This window comes from Lontra canadensis, unplaced genomic scaffold (genome assembly GCF_010015895.1).
Source record: "Lontra canadensis isolate GAN:19392208 unplaced genomic scaffold, GSC_riverotter_1.0 scaffold24, whole genome shotgun sequence".
In the NCBI taxonomy this organism is placed as follows: Eukaryota; Metazoa; Chordata; class Mammalia; order Carnivora; family Mustelidae; genus Lontra; species Lontra canadensis.
Genome location: NW_022631018.1, coordinates 2853756 through 2875313, shown reverse-complemented (window position 1 = coordinate 2875313; position 21558 = coordinate 2853756). Strand labels below are relative to the sequence as shown.

Here is a 21558-nt window from a genome sequence, read left to right as displayed (position 1 = left end):
AAGGAGCAATGGAGGCTGCAGTGTGATCCCCTTCAAGTTGTTCCAAGGGAAAGGGACCTTTTGTTACAGAGATAGCTCATTTTAGAGTTCAGTGGCCTGTGACACTTCCCCAGCTGGCAACTCAGCGGGGACCTTCTGATACTTTCCTACACTCAAAAGCCATTTTTGGTGGGCAGAACAGTGAAACGGTCATTAAGGGCTGCTTGGTGGGAGGGGTGGAGGTAGGGGGTGAAGGACAGCAATAAGGGAACAGTGGTATTGGTGAATGTGCCTGCAGTGACTATTATTTTTATTCAAAGATGAGCCCTGTTCATTTTCTGAGTCTTTGCTTTATGATGAGGTTGGGCGGGGGGATTGTATATATTTACTAAGGGCCCGGGTGATAATATCACTGGAGTTTTGTTTACATTCATTTTAAAGGCCCTTGGATTGGAACTGGGATGGGAAGAAGGAACCTAATCTGTTTGTTGCCCGTAATAATTTTGAAGCATCCAGTTCCTTCCTGAACTAGAAACTAGTTTCTTCCTATTGAGATTTTTCAGAGGTAAGACGTGAAAAATTCCAAAAGCCGTTCCAATATAAAAAAACATTTTATAGAAACCTAGAGTTATAAACCTAGGAGGTGTCTCGGGGTCATGAGGTCTCATTTGGCCACGCTTGCCCATGTGGGTAGGAGTCTCATCACCACGTCCCCAGGGGAGATCATCTAGCATTTGAACAGCGAGGCACTTTAAAGAGCAGGAGCTTGGGGACAGACAGAGTTGTTTTTAGATCGTTATTCTATTACTTTCTGGCTGTGTGATCTTCAGCAAATTATTTGTCTTTCCTAAGCTTCAGTTTCCTTACTGGATAATGAGGATAATGATATCTCACCTTTAGTCTAATTGTGAGGATTAAAATAAATAACCAATGTAAAATGATGTCTAGTAATTTCCATCCAGTAATTTTTAAATTTTTTAAAAAAATTTTAAAAAGATTTTATATACTTATTTGACAGACAAAGAGAGAGGGACCACAAGCAGGGGGAGTGGGAGAGGGAGAAGCAGGCTTCCTGCTGAGCAGAGAGCCTGATGTGGGGCTTGATCCCAGGACCCTGGGATCATGACCTGAGCCGAAGGCAGATGCTTAATTACTGAACTACCCAGGTGCCCCGCACCCAGTAATATTTTAAAAATTTCCTGTGTATAAATTATTGCCATATTGACTTGGGCAAGTGTCAGTCTAGTGTGGAAAGGCTGGAAGATAGGGAAGAAGGAGGGGTGGTAGACTAAGTCCCTGAACTTCACACTCTTATGTCCAACTGGTTACTTGGTATCTCTTCTCAGGTGTATGAAAGGCATTTCAGACTTAACACATTCAAAACCAAGATCCTGTTTTTTTTTTTTCTTCAAAGCTGTACCTAGTCTTTCCATGTCAGTCAATGACAACTCCATCTCTTCTTTCCATTGCTACGACCAGAACTTTGATGTCATCCTTGATTCTTCTCTTTCTCTCACCCATTCAACCTGTCAGGAAATTCTGCTCACGCTATTGTCAGATTATGTCAAGAGTCCAACCACTTTATACCCTCGCTGCTGTTTCTGAATTTGGTTCAAGTCATCAGCATTTTTCAATGCAAGAGACAGGAGTGCTTCTGTTCAAGTATATCAGATATTCTTTGGCTCAGAACTCTTCACTGGGCTCCCCGTGTCCTTAACTAAAAGCCAAAGACCTTCTAGTGGCCCACAACAAGGCTGCTAAAGTATGGGACATGGACATGAGTCTCTCTGCAAACTGTCACTAGTCCTTGGGGACATTAGGAGCTTGTGTTATAATGTAAATCAGCGATGTCACTAAACATAGTGCTTAATTTGCCTGTCATTTTGTTCTTACAAGACTTTCTCAATAATGAAGCGGTGCACTGATTGCCATTCTGGTGCCAACTCCTCCACCTGCCCTCAATGTTCTTTCTTTGACCTTCTCCCATTCTCGAGTCCCCCTTCTCTCTCTGTTCTTAGTCAAGCTGGTCTGCCTGTTGTTCAAACACAAACACTGGCTGCACTTCTGCCCTTTGCACAAGCTAGTTTCTCTGCCTGAAATGCTTTCCTCCCAGATGCCCAAGGCTTCTTCCCTGGCCACCTTCAGGCCTTTACTCAAATGTCACTGCTTCAGTGAAGTCTTCCCTGATTACCCTGATGTTTCCTCTCACAACTCACTGATTTATTTTTCTCTAAAACTCTTATCTCCCTTCAAATTGCTAATAAAATTTATTTATTCATTAAAAAAATCATCATCCTCATTCTATTGCAATGTCAACTCCATAAAATGAGAGACTTTTAAAAAATCTTTGTTTTCATTTAATCCTGGCATCAAGAAAAATGCTGGTAAATAGTAAACACTTGGAAAATGTTTGAATTTGAAAGTAAATAATGAAATGGCTTGACAGAAGCTACATTTTTGTTTGTTTTATGGGACCATATTTTTAAAGCTTTAAAAAACTGTTCAGAGGTACTACTGTTTGAGCCAAGAGTATGTTCTGTCAGGCTGGGATGGAACTTGGGATGTCCAGGAAGGCAATTAAAAGACTTATACAAATCAGGGGTGTCTGGCTGGCTCATTTGGTGGAGCATGCAACTCTTGATTTCAAGGTCGTGAGTTTGAGCCTCATATTGGGTGGAGAGATTACTTAAAAAAAGATCTTTAAAAAAAAAGGTCTATGCAAATCAAAAACTTGGTCAAACAGGCAGTGTTGACAGTGAAGTTTATGAGTACTGTTTGTTTTCTTTTTTCCCCTGGGTGCTCATCATTATTTGATGTTTCTATTCCTGCCAAAATGATATTATCTTATTGTTTAAGTTTAATTTAATTAATTTTCCTTAATGAGTATGAGTTCCATATTTTTGCTCCTTCTAAAATTTTGTTTTGTGGAGTGTCAGCATTCATTTTTTTTTTAATTTAATGACTGGTCTTCTAATATTTTTTTTCAATTGTTAATTCTAATATTTTATTTTTTTTTTATTTTTTAATCATTTTTAAAATTTATTTTCAGCATAACAGTATTCATTGTTTTTGTACCACACCCAGTGCTCCATGCAGTCTGTGCCCTCTCTAATACCCACCACCTGGTTCCCCCAACCTCCCACCCCCCCACCTCTTCAAACCCTTCAGATTGTTTTTCAGAGTCCATAGTCTCTCATGGTTCACCTCCCCTTCCAATTTCCCCCAAATGCCTTCTCCTAACTCCCCATGTCCTCCATGCTATTTGTTATGCTCCACAAATAAGTGAAACCATATGATAATTGACTCTCTCTGCTTGACTTATTTCACTCAGCATAATCTCTTCTAGTCCTGTCCATGTTGCTACAAAAGTTGGGTATTCATCCTTTCTGATGGAGGCATAGTACTCCATAGTGTATATGGGCCACATCTTCCTTATCCATTCATCCGTTGAAGGGCATCTTGGTTCTTTCCACAGTTTGGTGACTGTGGCCATTGCTGCTATAAACATTGGGGTACAGATGGCCCTTCTTTTCACTCCATCAGTATCTTTGGGGTAAATACCCAGTAGTGCAATGGCAGGGTCATAGGGAAGTTCTATTTTTAATTTCTTGAGGAATCTCCACACTGTTCTCCAAAGTGGCTGCATCAACTTGCATTCCCACGAACAGTATAAGAGGGTTCCCCTTTCTCCACGTCCTCTCCAACACATGTTGTTTCCTGTCTTGCTAATTTTGGCCATTCTAACTGGTGTAAGGTATTTCTCAATGTGGTTTTAATTTGAATCTCCCTGATGGCTAGTGATGATGAACATTTTTTCATGTGTCTGATAGCCATTTGTATGTCTTCATAACAATCTGTATCAACTTATATACAAGTTTCTCTCTATATATGAAGATATTAAACAGCCATAGGCTTTTGTATTTGCTCATATTTTTCTGTCAGACATTTGCTTTTTTATCTCTAAGGTGTGTACGGTCATAGTTTTGAAATTTTATTTAGTTAAATATGTTGATCTTTTACATTTTTAGTATCTTCTCTATCACCTTAGGGTTTAGTATTCAGCCTTCCTCCAGTCTTTGAATTTCTAATTTTTGTACTTTGTATTTCGAAATGCTTTTTGATTTACATGAAAGTTGCAAATATAGCATAGAAAGTTCCTGTATGCTCTTCACCCCGCTTCTCCAAATATTAACATCCCACCCAACCATAGCACAATTGTCAAAACTAAAACATTGACATTGGTGAAATGCTATTAACTAAATGTTTGACTCTATTTGCATTTCGCCATTTTCTGGTAATGTTCTGTTTCTATTTCAGAATTGAGTTTAGGATCCTGCATCTCATCTCATTTAGCTGTCATGTCTCCTAAGTCCTCTCTTTGAGTAGTCACGTCTCCTTAGCTGTTAATGTTGTTCCTCAGTCTTTCCTTGTCTTTCATGATGTTGTACTTTTGAAGACAACTGGTCAATTATTTTGAAGAATGTCCCTCTGGTTTGTCTGACTTTTCTTTCAGCAGATTGAGGTTATGTGTTTTTGGCAAGAATACAATAGACTTAATGTCCTTGCCCTTCTCTGTGGCATAGCATGGGATTCATGATGTCAGTATGTCTTATTACTGCTTATTACTGGTGATGTTAACCGTGATCATTTGGTTAAGGTGGTATCTGCTGCATGTCTCTTCTGCAAAGTTGCTATTTTCTTCTTTGTAATTAATAAATATCTTGGCGGGGGTGGATATTTTGAGACGTTGGAAATATCCTGTTTTTCCTCAAACTTCTGCCCACTAATTTTATGATCTATCTGTGGATCTTGCCTCTAATAATTATTACAGTGGTGTTCTAATGGTGATTTTTTTTACTTCCCTTGTTTGTTCTACTTTCACTAAATGGAACTCTTTTGTAAGAAAAATCTGTCTCTTTGGCTGAATTCATTCATTCATTCATTCATTCTTTCATTCGAGTATGGACTCAAGGATATTTACTTTGTTTTTCTGGGTCCTAATTCAATACTATTACTATTTGTTTTGTTGCTCAAACTGTTCTAGCTTAGTACCACTGGGTCATTTTTACATGTCTCCATCCTTTTTAAAAAAAAATTATTTGTGTTTTTTCATTCTTCTATTTTTACTTTAAAAATATATCTGTTTGGGGGGCACCCAAAGAGTAGGCTCAGTCGGTTAAGTGTCTGACTCTTGATTTTGGCTCAGGTCGTGATCTCAGCGTCATGAAGTCAAGCCCTGGGTCCATGCTGGGCACAGACCCTGCTTGAGATTCTCTATCTCTCCCTCTACTCTTCCCCTCCACTCATTCTCTATCTAGAAAAAATAAAATTAAATGAAAAAAGTGTATACGTCTTTATTGGGGATATGAGGAGAAGTGGATGTAGGTTGGCAAGGTCTCATGGAGGCTCAAGTGTCCAGTTAGGTTTTGCGGCTTTTCAAGACTCCCTTCAGGTAGAAGGATCCTTGGACAAAGGGAAGCTGGGTGCCCTGGGTCGTATGGTTGTTGCTGTTTAAATCATTTGCTGTGAGTAGGGTCTCAAATATAGCCTTGATTCCAGCTTTGGACAACAGACCTGACACATGTCATCTTAATGATTCTGAAATTAATACATGATAGCAGAGATAGAAATCCCAGCTTCTTAGTTCCAGCCCAGTATTATTTCCGTGTTCTTAAGAATGCTTAAGGCTGACTCTGCTACTTCTGAGGATATGCCATCTGGTTGTCTGTCAGCTCTGTGGATTTTGAAACACGAGGAAAGATGGAGAGAGTGATAGCTTCCTGCATGTGTGTAAACTTCATTAAACTGATCATTTTCATTCCTGTTTTCATTGGAGAAGGCAGTGATACCGCCAAGTTATGAGTGCTTGATGCCTCAGTTAAAAATGGATATTCACGTTAAGAGTCTTGGTGTTGGGTTGCCTTCTTGGCATTCCCAGCACTCAGCTGCTTTCTTCTAGTGGTCACCTGAGACATCTGGCTGAACAGTGTCTAATCCCTGTGCTCTCGTCTGTGACTAACCAGCACTTCTCTTGCTGGATTCGTCTCTAGGGATCACAGGACAGCTTGGCTTCTTCCTTCCTGGAGCAATGTGCTGTTAATGCCAACCGTGGGGAGCTGGGTGTAATGTAATACAGATACTTGGAATCGCTGAGTCACTTCACAGTGACCGTCATGCCCATGAATGTGAGGGAGTAGCATGGAAGTAAAACAGTCTTTAACAACATTACTAGACTTCTCAGACACTCTCGTCTTCCCCACATTTGTGTTAAACGTTTGGCCATGTAATGAATTCAGGTTGAGTCAAGAAGAATTTTCTGATATTAAGGATTGAGATAAGTGAAAAAGATTACCCCTGACATCATATTTGTGAAAGTGGCTTAGACCAAATGAATAGCCCTTTAATCCTTTATTGCCATATAGATGTTTTTTCTTTATTATTTTTTGTTTTGGCAGTCTGTTTATAATTTGAAAACTATATCTACTTGTTCACCAGTTGTAGATTGATAAGCTATCAGTTTGAAAGGGATGATCTGTCTAATCTGGCCGTTTAGACCCTATCTCGGGAGCCTGGGTGGCTCAGTTGGTTAAGCGACTGCCTTCAGCTCAGGTCATGATCCTGGAGTCCCGGGATCGAGTCTTGCATTGGGTTCCCTTCTCCCTGGGGAGTCTGCTTCTCCCTCTGACCCTCACCCTTCTCATCCTCTGTCTCTCTCATTCTCTCTCTCTCAAATAAATACATTTAAAAAATTAGACCCTATCTCATAACGAAATATAAAATTGTGAGAAGCTCTCGTGCTCATGGCAGGTAGAGAGCATGGGGGACTGGAGAGGTGAGCTGCTGAACTCCCTTACCAAGTTCTTTATCTTTGGTGCCTCTTTTTCTGCAATGAAGAATCCTTAGCTTAAATCCCAATTGTCTAGAAAAACTTATTTTTTCAAACTATATTCACTAAGCTAGTTACTGTGTACCAGGCACTGCACTAATATAGCTGGGAATACACTCATAAACAAGATGGTCTTGACATCATGGAGCTTAAGGTCTACAGCACTGGCGCCCAATAGAAGTATAACGTGCACACATGTAGTTTAAAATTTTCTGGTAGCTATGTAAAAACAAAAAAGCAAAAAGAAGCAGATAAAATCAATTTTTAAAATATATTTCACTTAACATATTTAATATATATACTTAAAATGTAAATGTATAATCAATATAAAAATAGTGAGATATTTTACATTCTTTTTACTGCATTCAGTCTTCAGAATTTGGTATTTTACACTTGTAGCACATCTCACTTTGGATGAGCCACATGTTAAGTGCTCAACAGCCTTATTTGCCAGTGGCTACTGGACTGGGCAATGTAGGTTTGACTGACAAGTAAAAACATTCAGATCATAATGGTAATAAGTGCCTTAGTGAGGGAGGAAATTCTGCTTGCTCAGCACCTGGGGAGGTGAGACCTCAGGGATGAGCAGGAGGTGACGAGGTGAAAGGAAGGTAAGAGTATTCTAGGCAAAGGGAACTGTGTGATGTCTTTGAGTTGAAAAAGGAGTGAAAAAGAAACCAATATGTGGAAATTTGTGAATGAGGGAGAAAATGATGGTACTAAGAACAGGAAAAGAGAAATCATCCAGACCAGGAGAAATCTAGTTTTAGAGGAAGGATATGTTTGATTTTAAAATGTTGACTTTCAGGTGCAAAAAACAGAGATGGGGGAGAGGCAAATGGGAGAGTAGAAAGACTGGAGGTTTAGCCTTCTGAGTTGATGGAGCTATGTCTTTTGTTGAAGTCCTAAAGTCTGAACTTCTTTTCAGGGGCCACTTGTTAGGTGGGCTGGAGACCACAATGGGCAAGAGGGAATCAGGTACATTGGTTAATTAGCTCAGGAGGGCAAAGAGATGGTGAACATAAAATTGTGTTCTAGAGAAGGCCAAAGGTCAGGATGGCAAGATTGAAATGATGACATCTTGGGGCCGAAAGGAAAAGGAATGGAAGATAAAATCAAAGGGTTGGAAGCTGGGAGAGGGGGAATGGAGTGGGACGCAGAAATAAGAAGAGAAATCAAAGTTAGAAGGTCAAAAGTGATAGGTGATTAGCTGCCTGTGGCATGGTGGATGGTGAGTGAGCCAGGTTTAAGGTGAAGGTGAAGTGATAGCTATCATGTTACTAATGCTTCTACAAACTGGTGGTTTCAGAGGAAATGACCCGGAGACTGAAGAGAGGCCCAGGAAAATGGGCTAATCTCTCTAAGAGCCAAGATACGCTTCTAAGCCTGGACAGAAATCTTCCTTGCTTGAGCACTGTGGGAAGCCTGCTCTGACTGTTACCTCCCTTGCTCTTATTAATACCAGACCCAAGTGAAATGTCTGCTACTCTTGGCAAATCTTACAGAGGTGGTGGTGATGAAAGCTGGTATTTGTCTTTTAGCTGGGGGTCTCTCTTCCGCCTGTCACAAGGAGCAGGCAGGGCATTCCTAGGTCACTAGGCTCCTGGTCAACCCCCACTAGTGTTGAAGCTTCAACTTCATTGTTAAGTCACTTAGAGCTTGCTGTGTCCATGCGGAGATCACATGATGAAGCTTGATTCCTAAGCTCCCAGAGTTTGTGTTTCCGACCCTTTCACCTGGAACACTGAACCAGCAGTGTTCTCTTGTCAGTTGTGAGAGAGAGAGAAGGCAGCAGCTGGTACGGTGGGCAGTGAGCCTGTTTGAAGACCCAGTCAAGAGTGGTCACCGACTACAAGTGCTGTAATTAAAAAACAAAACAAAACCATTCTGCAGACCAAGTCCCTTTCAGCAGGGAAGAAAGCTGTGCGGTATTAGAAGACTGGGATGATGTTCTGCTGTGGGAGTAATCCTGGTTTTCAAGGGCAGACATTTTGCTCAGTGATGTTTATGGAAATGTTAATGTCTACTCTCTTGGTCTTAGCTCTGACAATACTCTCCCCTCATAATCATAGACAGGTAAAAATGACAGGCGCATGAATAATAAGGGGTAACAATATATGGATAGAGTAATTGTAAACCAAGACTGGAAGAGTCATTTTTAATCTGGGCTTGTCAAAATAACTGTGTGTCCACATTTATTGATGGTGCTGCTTAAACAGTGATTAAGAGCTATGTTAAATTATTCTGGAACAGTGCAGACTTCAAAGGAATTTAGTAGGGGCACCTGGGTGGCTCAGTGGTTAGGCCTCTGCCTTCGGCTCCGGTCATGATCTCAGGGTCCTGGGATTGAGCCCCGCATTAGGCTCTCTGCTCAGCGGGGAGCCTGCTTCCCCCTCTCTCTCTCTCTGCCTGCCTCTCTGACTACTTGTGATCTCTGTAAAATAGGTAAAATCTTAAAAAAAAAAAAAGAATTTAGTAAATTAAGGAAATAGGACTAGGTCTTTGACTGTAAGCCGACCTCTTGGATGACAGTGCTTTCAGGCCTTTTGTGGATGGGAAGGGAGAGAGAGAAAGGGGAGGTGGTAGAGGAGTTTGGAAGCTATAAAGGACCAGATTGCTCAGGGTTTGGAGGTCATCAGAAGGACTTTGTGTTTTATTCTAGGAGTAATAAGAAGATGGGGGAGTGTTTTACATAGAGGAGTATTCACAAGATCTGATTTGTGTTTTTAGAAGTTTACTCTGGCTGCCTTGAGATCCAGCCGTATTGGATCTAGAGGGAGAGTCAAGTTCCCCTTCTAATTCTGGTCTTGTAGCTGGTCAAAGGTCTGATTCCCAAGTGACAGCGAAAGAAGCCGAAACAACGCACAGAGGCAAGAAAGGCAGGATAGCACAGTAGCGGGAGGTTCCCACTGCCCACACTGTACCGGCTTGCCAATGCAGCCGACGTCAAAGGAAATCGAGCATGCAAAAGACGTCTTTGAAGTTTTGTTTGAAGAGAAGCCATGCTTAGGAACGGGTTTGAAAAACTTGAAAATGGGATGATAAATGAAGGGCTTGCCATGCTGGGGGGCTGGCCCAGATCAGGTGTGCTGAGCAGACTGCCCAGAGCAGGCCCCAAGCAGAAGCTCCCGCCAGGGAGCTTCTCCTCGGCCACTCCCCACCCCTTACGGAGGAGTCAGAGGGGATTTGCCTCCAGAAGGACCATCTGAGAATGGAAGTCCACTTCTTTCACTCCCTGTCCTGACAGACTTCCACCTCTGGGCCACCTGCCCTTCACCGCAGTGGACCAGCCCCCGTTCTCCCCGTAGCGAGGCCCCTGGGAGGCCTGGGTGCACTGCGCCCTCTCACAGTTTACTGTGCACAGGGGAGACAGAAAGTTCATCTCTGGCAGGTAATTTTAGTGCAAACGTTTTGTAATTACGGGTACGGCTTGCATGCAATCCTTCTCCTTTGTTTGAAGTCCGTTAACGATGAAGAAGCCACTCGTTTTGCCCCTCGGCCTTAGCTGCAGGAAGTCAGGGCACGTTCTAGAAACCGCTCTGCATAACTCTTCATACCTGAACTCTTCTTTCTGTTCAGTCCTGACTCCCAAACCTTCCAGAGCTGGGCTGGACTGGTTCAGTTGACCTGTTTCTCTCTCTCTCTCTGCCTTTGAGATTTCCGGAGAGGCAAAGTCCACTTAGGTGTGGGCTCAGGCTTATCTCTTCAGCTGCAGGCGGGGGTGGTTTCTCTTCAAGCTGCACAAGCCCCCAGGTGGTTAGCAGTCTTTGGCTTTCGCCCTTGGACCTTGCTGGGCTCACCCCCGCACCCCCACCCCATAACTCTTCGGCTCCCTGGCCTGCTCTGCTTGGTGGAGACCTCTGTGTCTGTCTGCAAAGCCTCTGCTTTCTACTCTGCCTTTTTTTTTGTCAAACCTCATCTCTCTCTCTCTTTTTTTTTTTTTTTAAAGATTTTATTTATTTATTTGACAGAGAGAGTTAACAAGTAGGCAGAGAGGCAGGCAGAGTGAGAGTGGGGAGGCAGGCTCGCCGCTGAGCAGAGAGCCTGATGTGGGGCTCAATTCCAGGACCCCGGGATCATGACCTGAGCCGAAGGCAGAGGCTTTAACCCACTGAGCCACCCAGGCGCCCCGAACCTCATCTCTCTTTACAGGACTTCACGACCTGCCCTTCCAGACACAGCTTAGTCTGGCCCCTCCTGTCATCTTTTCCATCTTGAGCCCTGAGACCTGAAACAGGTGAAGCCAACTTGCTCTCATGTAAAATCCCAGGGCCCCTATACTGTACATTTTACAGCTTTAGTAAGTTTTGAGAATGCAACTCAGTCGTTTTGCAAAGGTCATATCTGTGGACTTCTATGAATCAGATTTATTTTTCAAGGTTATTCTAAATGGTATTGGTTTTATTTCAACATTTTTACACTCTGTATATGTTTTCTAAGTATCTAACCCCTAATATATTAGTACCTCTCTTTAAAGACCTACTGTTTTTGTTAAAGAATATTGTGTGCTCTCTCTTTCTCTCCATCTCGCTCTATATATGTATATAAGGTTAAATGATTTTTATAAAAAGCGCTCAGAAAAGATTTGAATGTACATTTTGAACTTTTAATTGAGATGTGTCAGATCTTTTTATTTAAGTAATTACAGTTGAAAGTAGTTTTAGCCCTAATTTTATAAGAGGTAAATCCTAATAATTGTATCCCTGTGTGCATTAGTAAAGATGGGTATTTCTGTTAGAACAAAGGTTCATTGAAGTTGCCTTGTGTGGGGTTCTGGCTTGGTTGCAGGTGCCCGGAGGATTAAGGTAGTGAGTGGGGAAGCGTCTGTAAGCTACGTGTTTCACAAGTGCAGGCTTAATGGGCTGGGTAGGGGAAGAAACAGTATTTGCCTTCAGTCTGGCTTGAGTCAAGCTTTGGGAAGTATATTGAGTTTTTAGAACTTAGGGAGGACACCCCACTGACCCTTCTTGGATCTTTCCCCCCCAGTTGTAAATTCCCTTGAGGCCTAATCATATATGAAAATATAAACACAGAAGGGTCATTAAGTAGCTTATAACGAGGCCAAAGTGCCTGTAGCTTCTCTCCCTTCCTTCTGTTGGATTACCTGTTAGTGTTTCCCGGTAATGCACAATGAATTAGGCATTCAGAACCTTTCAGGAGACTCAAACAGAAAAGTGTTTGCAGAGAATGCTAAAGTATGATTGGCTTTGAAGCGGGCCCACATGGACATCGCCTCCTTTTCTTTTCTGACTCCTGACTTAGAAACGCAGGTGCCTCTACGGTGATCTTTGAGTCTTTGCTGGATTCCATGTCTGCACTCTTTGCTTCATCGTGATCTATGGCTTTTAACAAGTTATGTATCAGTGGAGCCTATTATGGGAGTCTTTTCTTTTTAAAAAAATTAAGAACAAAGGGGATACAGTTTAGAGATAATTTTTTTCCTTCTATTCATACGCCTCCTACTTGTCACTGTTTCCATCAGGATGATTTTTTAAAAAATTTATACACGCACTCCACGTGCATCGTGGAAAAATTTAAAAATACAGAATAGCTAAGGAAAAAAAAAAAGTGACTCCCAAATTTCACCACACAGAAGTGACCTGTTTGGTTTATAGCAGTCTTCTCAGTGGAATCCACTGGCTCATCAGTTTCTAAGAACTCTTCGTGGGGCTCCTGTCTGCTGTGGCTCTGTGTATAAAATTTACTGTTACTAGAACCACAGAGAGACAAACTCTTCCTGAAACGAAGTATAGCAGGTTAATGAGAAAGCAGCACCACCCCAGTGTAATGTGCAATTAGCGCCCAGGGAAGATGGCGCCGGTTGCATGTTTGCCATCCCATGGAACCACTTGGCTTTGTGAGAACAGAGGAGGTCCCTGTCAAAGCAATGAACACTTCGGCTCACACAGACTGAACTGCAGCCTGACAAACCAGTGTGGGATGGCTGTGGGATCGCTTAAGGCCTTTCTTCTTCTTCTTCTTCTTTTTTTTTTTTTTTTCCAAAAAGTCTTTGAATTCTTTTCAGTGTCTGGCCTGACTTAAAATTAAAGAAATATTAATGAAAACACCTCTGAGCTCTACTATTACTTATTAAATTTAAAAAAATGAGTTATGGTGGCAACATCCGATGGTAATGGAGGTGTGGGAGAATAGATACATTCCTGTGTTGCTAGTGACTTTTCAATTGCTTCAGTAATTCTGGAGCGCATTTTGTCCAATTAGAGCCATAAAACTGATTTTGTGCCCTTTTACTCAGTTATCACTCACATTGTGGGATATAGCTTGAGGAAATAATCTAAAAATAGAAAGCATATATATAAAGATGGTTACAGTTTAAATTATGGGTTATCAGGAAAGCCGTCATCAAGAGATTCCCCTTCTGTTTTACCATCCTCAGAAATGTGTTTTATCTACTCAGGAGAGCTTTTCTAAGTAATGAAGTCTTTGAATGTGACTGACACTGTGGATGAGAGAAACCTCTCTTTTTGAGGTGAAAAGATGTGTTTGGTGACTTTTCTTTCTTCCTTCCTTCCTGCCTTCCTTCCTTCCTTCCTCCCTCCCTTCCTTCCTTCCTTCTTTCTTTTTTTAGTATTTTATTTATTTATTTGACAGAGAGAGAGAGTGAGAGAGCGAGAGCACACAAGCAGGGGGAGCTGCAGGCAGAGGGAGGAGAGGGAGAAGCAGGCTCCCTGCCAAGCAGGGAGCCCAATGTGGGGCTCCATCCCAGGATCCTGGGATCATGACCTGAGCTGAAGGCAGACGCCTATCTGACTGAGCACCCAGGTGCCCCAGTTGGTGACTTTCTGTGCAGAATAAGCAGCTTGTGGATTTTCTTTAGTCCTACTAAATTTTCCCAAGACAGACACTAATGTTGATTTGAAAGATACTAGAATACAGAGTGAACATAGAGGGCATCTTCTTGAACTCACTGGCTGCGACAGGCCCTTCCACTAGTGTACAAGCTGATGTCTGGTCATTGCCTGATCAGCTTATTACCTCTTGGGGCAATTTGTCAGCAATTCTGCTATTTAGAAAGCTCTTCCTTATGTTAGAACAAAATCAACCTACTTGCAACTTCTGCCTATTAATTTCATTTCAGCCTTCTGAGGACATGTAGAATAAATCCAGCTTTCCTGTAAGTCTTTTCTTTTTTCTCCCCAGGCTAAAAAGCCTTAGCTCTTTTAGACTTTCCTCAGATGTTCAACATATGTTTAACATATGGTTATTTTTTTCTGGATACATACCAATTGGTTGATGTGCTCCTTAAAGAATTCAGAAGAAAATGACCGCAATGCCCTGAGTGTAATCTAAACATTGAAGAGAAGGCCTGGTTCTTGACACCACGATTTCAGGAATAGTAAGACCTCATTAGCTTTTATCCATGCCATGTACCTAGATTGTGTGTGTATACAACTAAAACCCACTAGTATTTTCATTTGCATGGCCTGGCCTCTTCTCTATCCTGTAGAGTTGGTTATTTGAATCTAAGTGCCATTTCCTGTTCTTTTTTTGGGGGAGGGGGCACCTATAGCATGTATTTGTTTGTTTGTTTGATTTTTTTTCAGTGATCCATAATTCATTGTTTATGCACCATACCCAGTGCTCCATGCAATACGTGCCCTCCTTAATACCCACCGCTAGGCTCTTACCTATGATCTTTTCAGGGAGGAATAATTTAGATGTAATAATGGGCACTAATCTGAATTTTTGTAGATACAAATGTCAATCTAACTGCCACCCAGGTCAACACATGGAATTTTTCCAGAATTCCAGGAGGTTCTCTCATGTCCTCTCACAGCCAGCAGCTCCCCAAATGTAAGCACTATTCTCGCTTCTATTACCATGAATTAATTTTGCATGGTTGAACTTCATGTAAATGGAATTGTGCAATTTCAATTCTCACCTGGTGTCTGTGAAATTTATTTATATTGCTGAGTAAGGCAAAAGCTTATTCTTTTTTATTGTTATGTAACATTCCATAGTATAAATTATACCACAATTTACCTATCTATTCAACTGTTTGGTTTTTTGGATAAAGCTACCATGACAATTACATACATGTCTTTTGGAAGATATATGTACTCATACCTGTTGATTATATATCTAAGAGTAAAACGGATGAGTCCTAGGATACATGGCTCTTTTGCTTAGTACATGCTGTCAAAAAGTTTCCCCAAGTGGTAGTGCTGGTTTATGCTCTCACTATTAATGTATAAAATTCTAGTTTTCCATATCTTTTCCAGCACTAGTTACTGTAAGTCCTTTAAGTTTTAGTCATTTTAAAGAGGTATGAAGTGTTATCTCAGTATTGTTTTTTTTTACTATTGTTTTACTTTGCATTTTTTTGACAACTGATTACCAGTATAGTTTTCATGTAAAATTAATCACATGATTTAGCTCTATTGAATTTGCTTTGGGTTGCTACTTGGTTGTCCCATGAATTCAGTACTCCAGCTAGCTTTTTGCTACCCACTCATTTATTTATGTCGTTTATCTTCCAAGTCTTCCATCATACAGGATGTGGACAGATTGTGGTATCAAACCCCTCTAAGCTGATGTCCGTGCTTTGATGGCATCCTTGGGTAGTCCATTCAGCCATTTCTGAAATCAACCCAACTGTCTGATTATCAGCTCACATTTCACCATGCTTTCAATAAAGTTATCTAGAAGTACTAAAATTCAGATCCTTGCACACCTATAATATTCTTCTGATCTATCAGTCTTGTTGGTACTATCAAAAAATGAAGTCGGTTTAAGTTGGTATTCTTTGTGAATCCACATGTCCCCCATTAATCATTTATTCCCTCTCTGTGAGCCCACAAATCATACTTTTGATTTCTTAATGGTGTATCTTTCACTTTATAAATGTAGGACAGCATTGCAACTTCTGGTTTTTTATAGTTCTATGGTCTTATTAACACAAATATGATATGCACATAAGCTATTTCTTCATTTTCTTCCTTGCACATCCTGGCATCGGGACTGGTGACTCTGATGGCCAGCCGGGTGGCTCTTTCCATAATAGCTTTGTGGTTCTTAGAGGAGCCATTGTGAGCAATCTCTGCACAGTAAGATTTGTTGCGTATCAGCAGTACTTCAAGCTTCTTGACATTGTGGATGAGGAACTTCTGGAAGCCACTGGGCACCATGTACTTTGCTTTCTTGTTGCTCCCATAACCAGTGTTGGGCCTCAAGATCTGGCCCTTGAATTTTCTGTGTACCCTCTTGTCAATGCCTCTGGATTTCCACCAGCTGCACTTAATTTTGACATATTGGTTGGGCTGGTGCTGGATAAACTTCTTGGTCCTCTTTTTAACAATCTTGAACTTCACCAGAGGTCTGAGGGTGGCCGTGATGCTGAGTAGGAGAGAGCTACCACCACTGCAGGCAGCATGGGGGAAGAGTAAACATTTGCAACTTCTTACTTGAAGCAGAAGTATGATTTACAGTGGTCTCCTTGTTTCTTTTGATTGCTGTGTTTAAACTGACTTTGTTTTTTATGAATGGAATCCTTCCATAAAGATTTTAAGATAGCTCATGAGTTGACAACTATATAATAAGTATGAGGATGAGCATTAAGAAGTATTTTGCAATGTAAATAATCATTCACTAATTTATCTCTAAACTTGAATTTCTAATTATCTGATTTTCCTAGTCACATAGACACTAACATTTTACTTTTGCAAATGGGCAGAATGATGAAAATGACTGATAATGGGAAAGATTAAAAAAAAAAGAAGGTAGTTCAAAACTATAAATCACTGGAGGTCATTTAATGAAGTTAACTTGATCTATTAAGTTGGAGCTCAGTGGGCTTAAAGAGATAGTCAACTTTTAAAGTATCTCAGGCATTAAGAGAATCTGGTTTAGCCTTGAGAAATCTGGAAGCAATAACAGAAATAACCAATCTATATGACAGGACTAGTTGCTATGTTTCTTTGTGCTTTAAGCAGGAAAAGTAAACATTTCATGGCACATATCCAATTGGCTAGAAGAGCTGCCGTAATCAACTGAAGAGTTTTTGGTCACCATAAACCTCAATTAGCTTTGTATTTTATGCTTCTCATTATATTGTATAATAATAAAATTATTGAATAAAAAAGAAACTAGAGGTTATCTAATTTAGTCTTTAAAATTTACCTATGAGGAAACTAATACTCAAGGAAGCTAAATGATTTACTTAAGTTTTACCACCCAAGGACTATTGAAGAAGCAGACAGACAATGTTTCTGCTCTCATGAAGAACACATTTTAGTCGAAAGGGGACACAGAAGAAGCAAAACACACATACTTGAAGAATAAAGTAGATGGTGGTAAGTGTTAGAGAAGAGTGGGATGCATTATATCAAGTGGCCAGATCCTTCCCAATTTAGTTCCCTTCCTGCTTTACCAAAATGTTTTCTAAATGACTGTTTCAGAGAAATAGAGGAGTTAAATGACACAGTACTCTGGAGGTGTGTTAAATGTCACAAATAAAGTTTATTTTCTTTCAATCAACTTACCCCCATTTGTTTTTTGAGAAATCAAAATTCAGACAGCATTTCCAGAATGAAGATATATATAAATGGAAAATATACATAAGACAATCAGAAAGTCCAGCAGGGTTGCCTAGAGCAAGTGAAGCATATATTTTCATCTTCAAAACTGTTTGTCCAGATATATTAATTAAAGAGAACCTTCTTTTCTCAGAAGAGTTTGATGAAGTGATTGAGAGTATAGGACTGACCTTGAGACTATTTCTAGAACTTTTCTAAGGAACATTGGAAAGACGTTGCAAGAGGTTTACTCCAATCCTAGTTTTTGAATTGAAGTTGTCTCGTGTAGAGTTCGTCTACTTTGGCTGTCCTTCAACTTTCCTGCCACCAAACAGGGAAAACATTCAGCACCACCCAATGTATTGGACTTGAGGGAGATTAAAAAAAAAAAATCAGATAGGACCCTGGGCCTCAGGAATGCCATACTATAATTAAAGAGAAAAGATAACAGTACCAGGTGGTAAGAGTGTTGAGCAATTGGTACAGATAAGAGGTTTGGTAGAGATCCAAAGGAGGGAGAAATGCCTTTCTGTGGGTGGAAGGTTTCTTTGAAGGAGTTATAAGTTGGGCTGGACTCTGGAGAACGCATGCTTTGAAAAAGAAAGCTGTAATTACAGCAGTACTTGAGGAAGATTTTCCAAATAAAGCTTTTTCAGGGAGAAGGGGCAGAGGCAGAGGCTCTTATAGTTCTTTAGTGCTGTAGATATAATGTCTACTGATGACTGATAAACCTGGGTGGCTGGAAGAGGTGAATGGGGTGGGGCAGAGCAAATGAGGAGGTGGGAGAGGACTTTGCAGTCTGAGTCTGGGTAATAGATGACTTCATTCATAGGACTGAGGACGTCTGAAGGGAGATGTGTTTAGAGGGTCAGGTAATATTTGATTGCAGGCATGTCAAGATGTTGGCAGCAAAAAAAAATCTGATTTAAAATATCCATCAGATGATAGCAGAGAGGAACTGGGGACTAAGACTAAAGTAATGGCAGAGTTAAAAACTCACATGTATGAGCACTGGTAAGTTAGAGAAGAGGATGTGGGAATTCTAAAGTGAAACATTGACCAAGAATCACTGATTCTTTTCATTGGGACATTTCTAATTGATCTCCTAGAGTCAAATAACTTTCTGGCAGCTGAAGGGAGCTGAGAGTCATTATTAATCTGATACTCATCACACTAAACACTTGATGGCGATGAAAGTAAGTAGGATAATCTATATTTGTATCCACCTAGTCCAACTCCTGCTTACTGACAGGATAAAATACATATGCTATTATGTCATCTATATTCTTTATCTACATAGATATAAAGATAGGTAGATAAAGAGACATAGTCTATATACTTATTTATATGTCTATTTCTCTATATCATGTAGTTTATCACCCTGAACAGGATTTATTTGTGGGCTGAAGGAGGGCACAGTTAAATCATGCCAGGACAACATGTGTAAGCCAGGACTGCCCCAGGTAAAGCAGTTAAGTTGGGGTCTCCTACATATCAAGAAAGTATAACACAATGGTGAAGGGTTAAAAAAAGAACAGTCTCTAATGTTTTATTAGTATGTGATCCTGAACAAACAATTCAACCTGTCTAAGCCTTGGTTTTCTCAACTATAAAATTTAAGATAATATCTTTGTTCCTCTATAGCTTTTTTTAACACAGCAACCAGAGAGATCCCTCCAGAATGCACTTGAGTTCTGAGTACATGGGTGAAAGCAGGGAGGCCAGTCAGAAAACTGCTTTGTCCAAACCAAAGGTGATTTTAGTTTGGACCAGAGTAGTAGTAATAAAGGTAATGAGAAAAGGTTAGATTCTGGATATAATTTGAAGGTAGGGCCTATAAGATTTTTTTGGTGAGAGAATGAGATGTTAAGGATGAATTTTAAGTTATTTGGGGGCTAAGAAACTGAAGAATAAACCTGGTGTTCCTCAGGTTGGGAAGACTATGAGTGGAACAGAAGGTCAGGAGTCCCACTTTGGAAATGTTACGTTTGAGGGGGTGTCTGGGTGGCTCAGTCATTAAATGTCTGCCTTCGGCTCAGGTCATGATCGCAGGGTCCTCAGATCGAGTCCTACTTCGGGCTCCCTGGGCTCCCTGCTCAACGGGAAGCCTGCTTCTCCCTCTCCCACTCCCCCTGCTTGTGTTCCCTCTCTCCCTGTTTCTCTCTCTGTGTCAAATAAACACATAAAACGTTTTTTTTTTTTTAAAGATTTTATGTATTTATTTGAACACAGAGGGAGAGAGCACAAGTAAGCAAAGAAGCAGGCAGAGAGAGAGGAGGAAGCAGGCTCCCCGCTGAGCAGGGAGCCTGACGTGGGGCTTGATCCCAGGACGCCAGGATCATGACCTGAGCTGAAGGCAGACACTTAACTGATTGAGCCACCCAGGCACCCCTCTGATATACTTCTGATAGATCAAGTCAGACAAGAACTTGGAATTGATCATTGGGTTTAGCGACATGGAGGTCTTTGGGGAGTGGTGGGTACAAAATTTAAAACAGAAGGGTTTAAGAGAAGATGGGAGGAGAGAAATAGGCGACAGCAAACCTAGATAACTCTTAAGATTTTCTCTAACGGGGGAAAAGAAATGAAGTGATAGGAGGAAAGGAAAGTGAAATCAAGAGCATTTTCCCCCCAAGATGGACAATCATCAAGTAGAAAAGGAAAAGAATTGAGAATATAGCAGTGAGAAATGAGATTTGTGGCACAATGTCAAAAAGGAGTAGAGCTAGCACACAAATTGGAGTGGATGGTCTTTGCTTATAACTCAGTCCGTTCACCTATAATAATAAAAGCACGTGTTAATAGGTAGGTGAGGGTTAATGTGAAGAGAGGTCATAGTCCCTGGTTTGTTCTGGGTATGAGCCTGGCCATTCCTTAAGTGAGTTACTATCTGCCCAGTAGTGTAGTAGCAGAGAGCTGCATATCCACTATGGACCTTTTAACAAGACGTGCTATATCTAATATATTAGTGTAAGTTTGGTGTTTCCAGTGTTTGAGACATCAAACGTCTCCGGTTTTATCTTACTTCCATGTAAATTTCCCCAAATCAAGTTATTTCTCTAAATTTCAGTTTCTTCATTTATTGAGGAAAGAGAGAGACAGAGAATTTACCTCAGTCTCATTGCTCTTCCTAGAGATGACTACTGTTATCAGCTTGGTATGTGTCTCTCCCCTTACAAACTTGGCCTCTGGTGTTGTTTTTATCAGGTTAGCAAAGTAATATATTGTCATTGTAAAAATCAAAAGAAGAAGAAAAATCAACCATTTCTTATCTCACTACACAGAGATGGATATTTTAATGTATCTCCTACTAGTCCTTTATTGCATATATTTATAATAAACATATTTTACATAATTGTAATTTTAGTGCATGTACAGTTGCCTGTCTTTTTTTAAAAAAGATTTTATTTATTTATTTGACAGAGAGAGATCACAAGTAGGCAGAGAGAAAGGAGGAAGCAGGCTCCCCGCTGAGCAGAGAGCCTGATACGGGACTCGATCCCAGGACCCTGAGATCATGACCTGAGCTGAAGGCAGAGGCTTAACCCACTGGGCCACCCAGGCACCCCAGTTGCCTGTCTTTAAAAAAATTTAACATTATATCATAGGCATTCTCCCATGTTACTAACAATTTTTTTAAGAAACATCTTGTTTTTAATGACAGCATATTTCTTTAGTTAGGCATGGTCTCATAATTTACTTAACCATTTACTATAATCAAGCTGTGTTTGAGGGATGAGACAAGCCCAGGGTCCCCATACTATTCTGCCATCCTAACTCCTTTGGACAATAATTTACTATAATATTGGAAATTTCCAATGTTATTGCAATTATAAATATTGTTGGGATAAATTATCTCTGTTAGAAGGTGAGAATATTTCTTTCTCTCTTGAATAATTTGTGTCTTCCTTTATTGACCCCTCTGAGTTTTTTGTAGGGAGGGAGACTAGGTACCATGTTAATTATTGAATCTCTTCATCTGGGTAAGTGCCTTACATCTACTGAGCCATTTATATCAAAGGAATAATGGTGGGGACAATAGTAATGATCATGCATCTTTGGTTACTTATTAATGCCATCTGCATGGTAAAACATTAATGAGCTTACACTTTTGACCTGTGAAAAGTGCTTTTAATTAGAATTCTTTTCTTTGACTTT

General features: G+C 40.5%; 1 protein-coding gene across 1 annotated transcript; it reads right to left on the bottom strand.

Annotated features, from left to right (window-relative positions):
* Positions 1-15768: 15768 nt before the first annotated feature.
* LOC116870648 (60S ribosomal protein L32-like) lies at positions 15769-20522 on the bottom strand. The gene is made up of 2 exons (XM_032862560.1): positions 20512-20522; positions 15769-16246 (listed from the first exon to the last, which is right to left on the bottom strand). The coding sequence occupies exons 1-2, from the start codon at positions 20520-20522 to the stop codon at positions 15769-15771; spliced, it is 489 nt and encodes a 162-aa protein (XP_032718451.1).
* Between the last annotated feature and the right edge of the window lie 1036 nt (positions 20523-21558).